This window comes from Anser cygnoides, chromosome 2 (genome assembly GCF_040182565.1).
Source record: "Anser cygnoides isolate HZ-2024a breed goose chromosome 2, Taihu_goose_T2T_genome, whole genome shotgun sequence".
In the NCBI taxonomy this organism is placed as follows: domain Eukaryota; kingdom Metazoa; phylum Chordata; class Aves; order Anseriformes; family Anatidae; genus Anser; species Anser cygnoides.
The window spans coordinates 32,799,114-32,813,163 of record NC_089874.1 but is presented as its reverse complement, the minus strand read 5'-3'; the positions used below and the strand labels follow the sequence as shown (position 1 = coordinate 32,813,163).

Below are 14,050 nucleotides of genomic sequence, written 5' to 3'. Positions count from 1 at the left end.
TGCTACACGGGCAAATTCAATTACAGGCAAAAAACGAAGCAAGTGACATGACAAAATAGAAGGTTAAATCATAATTAAAAATCCAAACTGCTCAAAATTCAGGACAAAAAATAGGTAGCAGAAGCTCGATTTTAGAGAAATGACTTCCCAGCAGGTTCCCTTCCCCCCACACAAACACCCCGCACCCCCACACCCTGCCCTGCCACATGCATATTCTGTTTTACTTCCATATGGAGTCTGTAAAAAAAAAAAAAAAAAAGCACAATGGTTCAGAAAGTTCCACTGTGACCCTTTAAAATACAACAACCATGCACTGTTACACTCCTGGAAAGGCTGCTATAGAAAAAAGCCCTCCCCTCTATCATTCCTGCCATGAAGTGTCTGCGAGGGGCTGAATGCTTCTTGGGCAAATACGTGGCATAGACTTCAAGGCAGCACTCCTGGCTGTTGCTGTTTAGGACAAAATCTGTGTAGTGAGGTTCATGTCTGTAAGCATATGGGCATGTTTGTGAGACAGGGGGCATTTCCCAAAGAGCAAGTGCTTGCTGGGCACCTCCTTGTCCCTGCAAGTTAATAGAAGTTAGTTGCCTCACAGCCACCAGTGCCTTTGGAAAAGCTCCCTCTAATTCTTCGTCCCAGACACATTGCCCCAGAAGTGTCCTGCTGTCTGTCTACACAAATTAGTCAGTCTCTACATTCTTGTTCTCTACAGTGTTGGCTGCAGCATAACCTTTCTAATATTTCATCTCTGGTTATGACTCTCAGCTTTTTAGGGAGGCTGCACTTAGATAAGACATTAAATCAAACACTACATACTCGAGAGAGGGATTCATTTTGCCACCTTCTTTCAGCTGGCAGTTTGTTGTTGACTTTTTTGCAAAGTAAAGAAACAGTCAACTTTGTTTACATGACAGCTGTTTTTATTTTCTTCTTATTTTATGGTGTTTATTTAAGATAGCTTAATGATTTTATTTTCCTTGAATTCACTTGCCTCAAATTAGTTACTTAATTTTCACTGAATGTAAAATTAAGGAGGTACGTAACTTAAAAAGGGACTCATTCTGTCATCTTTACACTGGCAAAATTCCCATGAACTTTGTTTGGTTGCTAGACATTTTGCCTGAAGAAGGATAATATAATCAAGCATTTCATTGCTGCAGATTATATTAAAACCAAACTAGTACATATAGAACTCCTACACAGAGAGTCCAGAAATGAAGTGCAAGACAGGATTTAGCAGTTTCGAGATTTGCCGTTCCTATCATTGTTCCCTCTCCAGCCCAAGTAAAAGCGTTAAGCTAGATAAGATTTATTTTTTTCTTGATATCCTGGGCCATATATTTTTTTAGTTTTCAAGCTCTGCTATGAACTTAAGGACCTAAGAACGCACAAAAAGACCAATATGCCATTGAGCTCAATATGCAGCCTCTAACTCTAGGGAAGAATATAGACTGGAGCAAGCATGTCAGGGGTACTTCCCACTGTGGCATCTCTCATTCAGGTGATCACTGGCTTAGGGAAATCTTGATCCAGAAGTGGAGTGCAATCCCTGCAAGGCAAGGGTTTGCTGCTAACAGCCTGGCATGGTGGTGCTGTGGGACCTGCAGGCCCCATGCCACCAGCACCAGCCAGAGGGCCACCCTGGCTCTGAAGGCTCCCTGCCACCTCCTCAGCTTCACTGCCTGCGTGAACACAGGCATCATCATTTACTCCCATATTATTTACCCATTTCAGATCATTTTTTAGAAGTAATCTAAGCTCAGATGTTGATATTTTGGCAGCTGGCTAGAAATATCTGGGACTTAATTTTCAGAAGTGTCAATCTCCTTCACCTAAGCAGAGGTCCATAGGAGACATAAGTCTATGACGTTTCTTCAAAAAGAGCTCCTAAGCCTCTGGATTTGAACATTAGAAGCAGAAAAACATGCAGTTCATGCACCTTTCTGAAATTCTTGGAATCTGTTGTTGAATCCAGCTAAAACCGGACATTTTTAAGAGTGTCCATGTGAATATTTCCCTGGAAGTGTGACTGAAATTGCTGGGAGATATTTTAACTGCAATCCATAGGGAGCTATTGATGGTAATAAAAAATCCTGTGAGAAGAAAACAGCAGCAAGTGAAACTGCCCTCTCGGAAAGCCCAGGTCTGCTTGGAAGGAAGTGTTGATATTCACCATAAGCCTCAATCATTTCCCAGAGGGCTGTACGGTGCCTTGTAATGACATAATCAAAAAGTAATGGTGTTCTGGACTTAAAAAAAAAAAAAAAGCGCACAAAAAAAAAAAAACAGGTCCTGATCCATCTCCCACTGAAATCAAAGAGGATTTTGCAATTGGCTTCAGTGAGAGCAGAGTTCTGGACACAATCTGTGTGTAGTTTATTTGCACATTTGCTTATCCAAATGATCCTGACTTTAACCAATAGCATGTCTAGTTGTCTGTCTGGGAGTATGCCTGTATAAATGCATAAGTGTGAGTTTATAATGTGGTTTAATTCAAATTATTCTGGAATTTTAAAAGCATTTCCAGCTACAAAGGACAGCTTTAGCTGATTTCCACCCCAGAATATAGATGTTAATTGGCAAAGTTTGTAAATCACTTTTCAAGCTGCAATTCATATTCCATTTCATGCAAGCTAAGGACACATATTTTACATTTGTGGGGTTAATTCTAAAATGATCTTACTGTGCACTCAATTAAAATTTTGCAGCTATTATTTCAAAATGTGAAAAGCTTTACAAATTACCCAACTGATCAGCTATGGTCCTTGGTTTCCTTGAAGGGAAACTTCTTTGAAGACCACAAGTAAATTGCAGTAAATGGCAAGTAAGATTGCCATCACAAGTCTTCTAAAAATAATAGGGTGTACTTCTGATTGCTTTAGTCATGTGAACAGTCCCTTCAGAACAGCTCAAAGTCAGGCAAGGTGGCTTGCACCAGGAGTTAATTTAGCCGGCTGGGACCCTTTGCATTACTAAAACAAGCATGGTTTTGGCTTGTAAATGGCAGGTAGAATTTTATTTTACTTTCTGAGGGGCATGCATCCATTTTAGAGTAAGCCTTTTGGAATAAAAGTTTACTTTGCATTATAGGAAATGACATTCCTTTTTTAGATTTCCCTTTTCAAAGCATGCCTCAGATTTCTAACTTGTAGCAGAGAGCTTTTGTATAAGTAATAAAAGTCTTTAAAATTAAAATGCTAATCGTAAACAAACCCAAATGCATGAAAGATATAGTCTGACTGCATAACAAAAGAGAATTATATAATTCTATTTGAGTGAAATCTTTCATCTTTGATTTACAGGTTTGAGTCTGCCTATAACTGAAACCATATTGTTCCCTATCTTTCATATCATGGCCTTCACCAAAATCTTGTTTTAATTAAGGTTTCTTTCAGATTTCAGAATAAAAAGCATGACAGTCTTCACTTATGGCTTTAATATATACTTTCAGTTTGGAAAATGTATAAAAATGAACATCATTTGATTTTAAAAGCCAAGCGAGCTATCAAATACTGGCTGCAAGCAGAATACTTCAGGGTATCTCCCAGGGTTCATTAGGTGAGAAAGTTGTAAACAAAATAAAAGTTGCTGTAGCACAATTTTGTTCATTTGAAGTCGTCTTACATACATGCCCTATCTCTTTCTCTGATGGTAAGGCAACACGTGTAATAGTTTAAGCGTTCATTATCAGCTAAAGGCACAGCTCTATGTTACGTTCACCAACGCAGAATCAAACAGCTAATGTCACATTGCAGGGAAAGCTTGCTGCACTTGGGGGATCTAAAATAAAGCCTAAACCCTTGGAAACTTCTCAAGCAACATCAGCTCTCTCGGTGCAGGACTACATAAAAGAATCAGTCTGTATTCACACGACAACCTGTAAAAACGCTCCCCACGCAACCTCCACGGAAACACCTGAGCTCCAAATGAGCTGCACGCAGCCGCTGCCAATTGCTGCTCTCAGAGTCAGGACACAGAAACATTTTGGAACAAACTAAAAACACATTTGGAAAGCCATCCATTTTTCAGAGACTACTTGATCTCTGCTGCACATCTGGTGAGAGCTACTGTCAACTACGGCGGGTACAGCACTTTTTTAAAGACAGAAGGTCGCTCATTTTAGGGAATCGTGAATGTGATTTTATGATAGAAAAGGTTACATAAAATGGGGAGATATGTCCGGGAAAAGGGAAAAGAAAAAAAAGCACCACCAAGCACAGTACTTTGGGGGATTTATAGTACAATAAGAAGTACTTTCCCTTTAGCTAAAATCCCTCATCTTAGTTTACACACCTTTTACTCGTTCTGCTAGAACTCATTACAAGGGGTTAAAAAACAGCACGTAAAATAAGAGTTTTTTTTTTCTTCATTACACAAAGCAAAGAAAACAAATTCTATTAACAGTTTAACACAGTATGAAAAAAATTACCCAGTAAAAAGTGTCAGAAAGTGATTCATGGAGTTTACCAAGTATTTTGCTGGCTGTTGCAACTCTTGTATCTATAATCTATCATGTAGAATTTTGTAATACTCTATTTCACAATTCATGTTGGTGAGTGGGTCAAACAGCATATAAAAAGCATGCTCTAGGCTCTTTCTCCCAAGCCTGTTTTACTGTAACTCTAGAATTGTAGCGGTTACATTTAAGGAATCTTTAGGGCCCTTTCAAGTTCATCCAAAGAACAAGTGAAGCTGCTATTCAGAGTTTTGTGCCCAGTGTTTATGTTCCATCTGATCCGTGCCACCCAAGCAGCAGACAAGACATGTCTGAGGGTGCTTTGGGGGGATACACAATGATGTCACCCACAGGAAATATCAGGGAGGACTTGGCACTTCACAAGGCTGGCTCTTCTTCCATGGGCTCGCCAGCAGCTCTGTAAAAATAAACAGGCAATCAGAACACGGCACGAGAGTACACAATGACATTGTAGATTTTCATGCATAATCAAAGCTGATTTTTCAGCTCTCTCTGATGTTTATTTGTGTTATTCAGTTATCCATAAATAGAGTTTCTTTCCTAGGAAGTATAAACAAATGTCAAGTGGAAAAACATTTTAGATCCAAGCAATCACTTAAAATGTTCCTGTTTATATTAAAATATGTCAGAATATTTTATAACTTTTTGTCCAGAAATGTACATGCTTTGTGTCAACAGAATCAAATAATTTTTGTGAAAAAAATAGCTGCGATACTTTTATTTTGCAAGCATCTGCAACTCAAAATACATGCATTTGTTTTTCTAAGCGGGCCCATACCATTAAAACAAAATGGTTCACTAGTAGCCAAGTAGTTAGCAACATTTCTTGTGGGGTTCCTCAGTCCTCTGACTTTTGATTCTGTGTTTTAATAAATTCCTTGTCTGGCTGCCTGCCTCCCTGCAACTTCTGAGACCAAATTCTAAACCTGATTAACACATCGCTGTCATAGACAGATATCCATTAATAATAGCTCATCAAATCATAAGTGTTTCTTTTATTTGAAAGCCTCTGGGAAACATTCAGCTTAGGCAAGATGAGCTCTAAAACATCCAGTAAGTATCAAATGGGGACATACGCCGAGCCGTTGGGAAGTGACATAATTCCTAGTACGTAACAAGCTACTGCAACCGAGGATTATGCTGGTAATTATAAAATTGGGAGCTTTTGAGACCACGGTTAGACCTCACCGTTGAAGGGTGTAAGAATTTTGACATACACCATTTGTCACCTCAATCTGGCAGGATACAGTATAGAAATGAGTCTAAGACCTCCTTAAAACTAATCGCTTCAAGCAATTCTGAAATGAGGGGAGGGAGAAAAGTAAACACAAATTAATAAATAAAACAGGCATTTAACAGTTAAATCTGATAAGCCGGTATAATGATTAGCTTCAGTAAAAAATACTTCAGAAAGTACAAGCTCATGAGATCCCATGGGGGGGAGTGGGGAGGGAAGTAATTAATGGGGGCTTGCATGGGCTTTGGTAGTTTATTTAGCAAGGAAGCCAGAGAATTTTAAATTAGTCTGGACTTTATTAAAGTCTTTCCCAATGAAAAAATCAGAAGTGTCTCTGTAAATGGTTTTATACAGGTTATTCCTTTATGATTTGGAATGATTACAGCTAGTATATTGAAAAATAAGTTGGATGAATGCTATGTGAAAAAAGAAAATGTTTTTCAGACTAATCATTTTCCAAAGGGTTAGTAACCAGAAAAGATTGTTAATCTATAAATCTCTAGTCTTTCGTTCCTCTCTATACAGTGGAGACATTTTCATGTGTACAATAACCACTGCAGCTCCCTTGTTTCTGAGTGGGGATGTGAAGCAGAGTTTCAAGGAAGGCTGCAGCAGGGGCCACTTTGGACAGAGCAAAGCTGAGTGGGAGCACTGTCCTGCCTATGCACAGATGCAGCAGAGCATCACTCCTCCTCAACAGGCAGCAGAAGCCCAGAGAGCTTACCAAAATATGTTTATTGAGACATCTTAAAAAAAAAAATAAATCATTGCTGTCTTTTTATTTTTCACAGTATCACAGATTTCTAGGTTGGAAGAGACCTCAAGATCATCGAGTCCAACCTCCGACCTAACACTAAGTACTCCACTAAACCATATCGCTAAGCTCTACATCTAAACGTCTTTTAAAGACCTCCAGGGATGGTGACTCCACCACCTCCCTGGGCAGCCCGTTCCAATGCTTAATAACCCTTTCGGTAAAGAAGTACTTCCTAACATCCAACCTAAAACTCCCCTGTCGCAACTTTCGCCCATTCCCCATTTCCCCATTTCGCCCATTTCCTTGCATTGTTCTGGCTTGTGGCAGAGGTGGCACACTGGCAACAGAGGTGGGATGGAGCTCAGCCTGCTGCTCAGGTCCTCAGGTATAGTAAAGGAACATGCTCCATGTACAGACCATGCTTGTTGTATATCGCTCCTGTGCTGACTACATGTTCCCACTTTCTACAGCCACTCTTGGAGGACCTGCTTCTCTGGCATAAAGTAAAAGTGCAGTAGGCCCTCTTAAACACTCGGAGACTTATGGGGCTGTCTGAGAAGAGAGCAGTTTGAAAGCAGGTAACAGTTAAGCTTTTAGGTTGTGCTGTGAATAAGTGACTGGGAAGAAATAGTTTTCAATAGATTTCAATTGGAGATTGGCAGAGTAGGAAGGAATGGAGCTCTGGAAAACTTCTGGAAGTGGAAGTGGGAGTTTGGGTTATTTATAGAGATAGGGAAGAAGTACATGCAAGTCTGCTCACATGTATTTGGCCTATAGGACTGACATTCTCATGAACGTAGCACAACTCGGAGATGATCGCATTCGTGGTTTGAGTCCTAAGCAATTTCTCCCTGATGAGGGCACTTCTGAGCACCAGGACTAACCTTGAGTGCTGTGTCCTAGTATATTCTAACACACTCCAACAACATCCCAATATTCTGCAACAGCCAGAGCCTAGGCACCAGTAGAAATTTGTATATGCGAGCACAAGATGCTAAGCCCTTTTTGGAAATGGAGAGGAGGTTCAGGTGCCTTGGCAAATCCAACTGCTGTCTCTCAATGTATTTTCAACCTTCTCCAGTCTGCTTTGAAGATTCGTGCATGTGCTTTAACTTCAAATTATTTGTGCAAGAGAAGTCACTGGATCTATCCAACAACTTATCATTAAAAACCATGCATCTTTATGGGATAACAGCTTAGGCCAGAGCTTTGTGAGAGAGCAAGTAAAGTTTTAGAGCCCTTTGCACAGAAAGAAAAACACTGTAATCATATAACTCTGAGAGGTGAATCAATATATATATCTACCCATTCAGCTGAAATCAAAAGTTTTCCAAAAAATAAAATAAAAAATCAAGGGGGCAGAGTCTGACAGGCCAAATTTATGTTACCTCAATTATGTCATTGTTAGTTATATCAGTTCAGTCTGTCTTCCTGTAGCTGACAAGAAGTTGGCATAAAAACACAAAACAGGCAAAAAAATCAACCCATATTGTATGCTCTGACTAATTCCTCAGAAATGTAACTGTGAGCTTGGGTCTGATCTGGGCTGATCTGTGGGATTGGCAGATCCCAAATGGCACAGATTGGGACTGTAATTAATGTTGAATCACAACTGTGATTTTTCATAAAGCTTCATGGTGGCTCACTGAAATTGCAAGTGCCTAGGAGCAGAGCCCTCTTGCATTTGGTCTAATTATTTGGGTATGCCATAAAGGCTGCTCACCTATGCCACTCTCTATATGCAGTTCACACTCTTGTAGAGTGAAATAGTCTCTTCATAGTTACTGCTAAAACATATGATTATATTAAAACAATTGGAGGAGATGAGAGAATCCTGCCATATGGATAAACTCTGGCTAAACTTGTGACATTTTACGTACTGCTCTGTGGCAGTTGTAAGTAAATGGCAACCATATTATTTAATGTGAATGCTATTTAAAATAGCTTGTATCTGCACTTTTTTTTTTTTAAGTCAATATTTAAAAACAGATAAATCCTGTAAACCATCCAAAAAAAGCAAACATTTATCTTACCTTATTTTATAAATTAGAATTACAGGGATTCCTCATAGCTACATCATCACACACACAAAAATAAAAATTCAAGGTATGCTTCCAAGTCGCAAAAATCGCTGAACAGAAGATAGATTTTCTGGTGGGGTATGGCTCTTTTATGCTGTAATCTGTTCCTAATTTAACTCAGCTGTCTCAAGGAAGAGCATTGTAATTGAAAAGTGATCCTCTGGTAGCAAAGAGCTGGGGAAAAAGAGGTACATTTCTAAACCATGAAGATGATTTGAAGAGTGCCTGAAGACATCATATTAGAGATCCTGGGTAAGTGTATATCCTAGTAAAAATTGACTCTGTATGAATCAAAGAAAAGGAACTAAAAGAAAAAAAAACCTTCACAGTTTAAGAGCACAATAAGGTAAATACACATAAGCTCTCAAAAGAGGAAGTCATGACTAAATAAGGCAAACAAAGTAGAAACACTGGCAAGTTCAATGTAAACCCACAATGAGGCCGAAAGGAGAATCTGAAGAGCAACATGTTAAAGGCATAAAAACTAATAATAAAAGGATCTTTCAAAATACATCAGAAGAAATGATCAAAGCATAAAAGGAGCATCAAGGAAGGTAAACCACAAGAGCAAAATGAACTATTTATATCTCTGTTCACTAGAGAAGCATCAGGCAGATCTTATTATTTGCAGATGAACTGTCTTAAACTGAATCAGCACTAGAACAAGCTGATATATTAAACATTGGCAAATTGCTAAGAGCAAATGATATTTGTCCACTGAGTTCTAAGGGAATGTAATCATGATGTTTCTATATAAATAATTATTGAGCATATTCCACTGCTTAATTCAGCATCCATGCCAGAGGTAGAGAGGGTAAGAAATGCAATCCCCATTTTGGAAACTACAGGACATACAGTAAGTCTGTACTGGGGAAATTGATAGCACCTATAAAAAATTACAGAATTAATAGGCATTTAGATAATAGTAATTTGGCTATGAGTTAAGACTTAACTCTTGCAGAGAAGTCAAGCCTCCCGAATTTATTAGAAGTTTCTGAAGGAACTGAAGGAAGAGGGATCAAGTGATACCTCTGCAAAGAAAGTCTTCCAGAAATTTTATCCAAGTGCTTTGAGGAACTTAGGTTATGAGAGATGGTCTTGCCATGGATTAACAATCCATCAAATGTGGGAAATGGATAATAATACTGGTGAATGTTCATCATGGAAGGATATTCCACAGCATCTCAAGAAGACGTGGCAGAGTACCAGTACATTTAGCTGATAACATTTGTTGATGATGCAAAATTACAGATACTAGACAGACCTAAAGCCCATAGCACCATTTCTGAGTGGAAAAGAAGGTAAACAGATACAAAGTAATACACAAAGCAGGGGGGGAGGACAGATTTAATTGTTTATATACTGTGATGGCAATTACTGAGAGCTTGGAGTTAACGAGAGTAGAAAAGAACAACAAACAACAAAAATGCCCATCATTAATCTTCCTTAGAAATACATAGTATGCCCAACACCTGGTGCCCTGGATGCAGTCCTTACTCCATCAAAAAATAAAAGTTGAAATAGAAAAGACATAGATAGGGGCAAGAAGAATGATTAGAAGAAATTATTTTCATACCAGAAGGAATAAAATGTCTTGGACGAGAAAGTAAGGAAAAAAAATCTTTGATTTCTCATAACTAGAGAATGTTCAGTGAATTTACCAGTTAATAAGTTTAGAGCAAAGAAAAAGAAGTGCAATGCCTGATGAAGCTGTGGGATTCACTACCTGAACACCAAAACTGCAAGATGGTTGAAAAACACCTTTGAAAAATTTACATCTGGAAGGTATCCTGGAAGCTTTTACACAGGATGGGTCAGATACAGCCATCAAGACCTAGAGACTAAGCAGAGCAAGGCTGTCTCTCAACGTCTCTGTTCCCAGTTCTCTTCCTTAGGCACCCTCCACCGGGGGATGAGAGGAAGGTGGGCAAGATAAGGCTGCAGATCCTCTAGCCCCTGAGCCTGGCTGTGATTTCAGATCCTGTGGGGTATGGCCAGGTAGATGTAAGTTCTTCAGCCCAGCTGAAGTGGATACCCAAACAGCAATATGCTAAGCAAAGCTCTGTGAGCTGATGCACAAACAGAGAATGTGGCCCTAGGTGGCAGCTAGCTGTACCCCACAATTCAACCATTCTCACTGCTATAAAATATATTGCAGCATGACTCAAAATGCAACTGATAGCTCAGTAACACTGAGAGAAATATCTAAAAATGACACTGTTTTCATTTCTATTTGAGTAAAACCTATGCTTGGCTGAATGAGGGCCATAAAGTCAAATCCTGATAAATGTCATTCTCAAGATTTACTGTTTGCTGTAAAAGTAGTAAGTGCCAGAGATCTCCCTCCACACCCTTTTATTTTTCCATTTTAAGAAGAAATGTACAGAAGCTCCAGTGTATCATGGACAGCATTGTATTGAATATTTTCATAGCAAGATTTCTGAAACAGATGTCTGGCCAAAGCAAAATTCTAATCAGTTAAATCTGTATCTCACTTAGGGAATAAGCAGTTATCAACACACAAAAGTTATGGTAGTTAGAAATGCTTTCTAGGGCATGCTTGTTCCTTTAATTGCATCTGTATTTAAATCTTTGTTAGCATCATGCATGTTTTCTTTCCTATCCACAGAGGCTTTTTTCTATATCTGTTCTCTTCTGAAGTCTGTAATCAAGTTTCAGTTTAATCTTAAAATGCAGAGTTGTGCTTTGGTAAAATTAAACACAAAAAGCGTAGCAGCTTTCACGGTTTTCTTCATTTAGCCTGTCAGAGAAAATCAAATAAAAAAAAATAATCTGCACTGTCACTTGAAGAAAAGAAAGAAAGAGAGACGAAAGAAAGAGAAAAACTTAAGAGGGGCCTTAGCCAGGAGCATTTTATCGTTTATTCATCAGTGGTAAATGAGTCAGATATGACTTGGCCAGGAAAAGAGCTGCTTTACCCAAAATCTGAGTTTAAAATGAGTCATCTCACTTCAAACACCAATATATCCTCCAACATAACTGGCAAGAGTTTCCCACAAAGAGTTTTGCTGCCACTCTTCATCTGCAGGCCCAACCATCCAAAACTGAAGTCAACAGGATGTCTGTCATCGATTCAATGAAAAAGGACCAGAATTACCAGCCTGGCTAGCCATGGTGGCTATTAAGAGAAAGTTAATTGGCTCCTGGCATAATGAAGGAACCTTTCAGGCTGCCCTGTTAGCCATGGCACTTTCTGCTCTGAACTTGCCCTGCCAGCCACAACTAACTTTTCCCCAAAAACACTCAAGGCGAAGGCTTTCGATAGGTCTTCAGAAGCTGACTGCCACCTACCATAGGGAAGAGGGGTCCACTTAAGAGCCCTGAGGGCTCCTCATGTCCCTGCAGACCTGCCAGTTGTCATAGAAGGAGGCTAGAGAAGGAGCATCATGTACTTGGTCCTTAATTATAACAAATGGAACAAATGTGAAAAAGTAAAGTTGTGACATCACTACGTTACTCCAGCTTGTGTTGGTATGCATCTATGAACTGAACAGTATGCTTTTGTTAAATGAATGAAGTTATTCTGGCATGGAACTGTAGTGTGCAATGTCAAATCAATCCCTGGATTTATAATCCTGTGCTAGAGTTTCATTCATGCTCAAAGTGCAGCCAGGTCCCCTCAGGTCTCCCTGCGGCTCTGTGGCCTGCGCCTTTGAAATCAGACTGTCAGGGTGACCCTTTTTGATCCCATATTCCTCTTTACATTCAGCAGGAAGAAAGCCAAGAGAGTGATATCCTGAAGCCTCACAAAACCTAGGTGTCACTTTTGGCTCAGGGAGATAATGCTTATGTTGTGCTGTTGCTCTCTGGCTTTGGGTGACTTTGGGTAACTTAAGAGTTACAAATGTGGAAACAGAATCAGGGATACATGCATGTAAAGATTTATTTGTGCCGCTGAAAAACTTCTGCAGCACCAAAGACATTTCAAACGAAGCCATTTTTTCCACAGAACAATTCATCACGATGGGCTTCACCCCCATAAGAGCCCAGGACTGATGAAGTGTAATGAATCTGGCAGCCACATGAATTCCACTTGTGTACATTTCAGCACATCCGTTTTTTTTCCATTCCTCTCAGCTCTGCTCTGAAATGCTGTTTTCAGAGTGGGTGGAAACTGTCACAGGTTATCAGTGGGTAGGTAATAAATACAATAATTAAGTACAGCATTAGTCAAAGGGTTATTTTGTTCAAGTCATGTAAGATCAGTGGTTGCTCTTGATGGCTGTAGTTTTAAGTGACTAGAGGCTCATAACAAATACAGTTCTTGGTTATTCTGAGCAATATAAAAATATACAAAATTAACCAGACCCTTTTTCACACAATTTAAAACTTTGTTTGACTGTTTTTGTTCCAACACTTTAATTAAAATTCCATGTCTTTCAGAGCTGTGCATACATACATGAATAGGATCCCCAGCTTTCTGTCCCTGGCTAACAGAAGTGTCTCGTGACTGTCACAAATCTATATGAAAAACTTTGCATTATTCCTTAGCCTAACACTGATTAACACACTCACAGATCTAAAATATGTCTCGCGTTCATCACTGGATCCTTCCCTAAGCTTTTATGGATTTGTTTGTAATAATATTAGACCAAAAATAGCCATAGCATACAAAAATGTAATTAAAATCAGAAAGGTAATTATGTAAACACTGCAAACTTTACTAGCTAGCTCTGCCTCATGTGTTCCTTTGAGCCCCACATGCTAACTTACTGACAGATGAATGCTCTCATGGTTGAGAGAGACGTTCACTTCCAAATGCAGCTATAGCTTTTAGCTGTCTCCACACTATCCCCCTGGATGCTTTCAGCTGCCTATCGGGCCAGTTTTGAATAAAAGAGCCCGTGAAGGAGTCAAGAACCAAATCAAACAAGTCGCTGTCACGGCGTAGGACCATGGATCCTTTTGGCCCCACTCCCACCACCCTTCTGCCTACCCACAGCTCCCTCCTTTCTCTCCTGCTGTTATGCAGCTCCAATCCACAGCATGAAGGGAGCTGATGAGTCTCCTTATAAGGGTTTTTTCTCCTTTCCTCCTCCCTTTCTTGTTTTCTCGTGATGGAAACTGAACACCTCCCTGCACTTTGGGTCTTCCTCTGTTGGAGAAGGACAGAAAAGTTTGTCCTTCAGATGAGTAAATAGGAAACTTCGAGAACTTCTGCAGTGCCTCTTCTGATTCTTCTGATTCCTGGTGTCACTTTGAACAAGTACTGTTTTGTAGACCACATAGTCTTCAGTGGCCTTTTTTTTTTTCATCTTTATTTGGCAGAAAACCAACAGCAGTTACTGTATCATTTTCTCAGGCTGTGAAAATGAAAGCAATGTTCATTAACCTAAAAAAGCAGCTGACAAGATGGAAAAAACATCATTCTCCTTCTTAGCTGGTACCTTCAGCACAGTAGGCAGAAGATGTTGGCCCTGATCCTGGTCAGGATTGCTTTAAGTTTTATACTGGCCCTGTTCCATCGCTTCCAGGGA

At 39.5% G+C, this 14,050-nt stretch overlaps 1 protein-coding gene across 15 annotated transcripts in view; it reads right to left on the bottom strand.

The window, feature by feature from the left end:
• Window positions 1-231: 231 nt before the first annotated feature.
• The window catches only part of HDAC9 (histone deacetylase 9), a 480,254-nt gene continuing 466,435 nt past the window's right edge, over window positions 232-14,050 (bottom strand). For 6 of the 15 annotated variants that reach the window (XM_048068356.2, XM_048068355.2, XM_048068348.2 and 3 more), the window contains one exon: window positions 235-4,874. In XM_048068356.2, the coding sequence (XP_047924313.1) occupies window positions 4,835-4,874 (40 nt within the window). In that variant the 3' untranslated portion in view covers window positions 235-4,834. Of the gene's footprint in view, window positions 4,875-12,572; window positions 13,877-14,050 lie in introns of those variants that run through there. The other 9 variants (XM_048068353.2, XM_013171797.3, XM_013171800.3 and 6 more) reach the window with 6 other exon arrangements.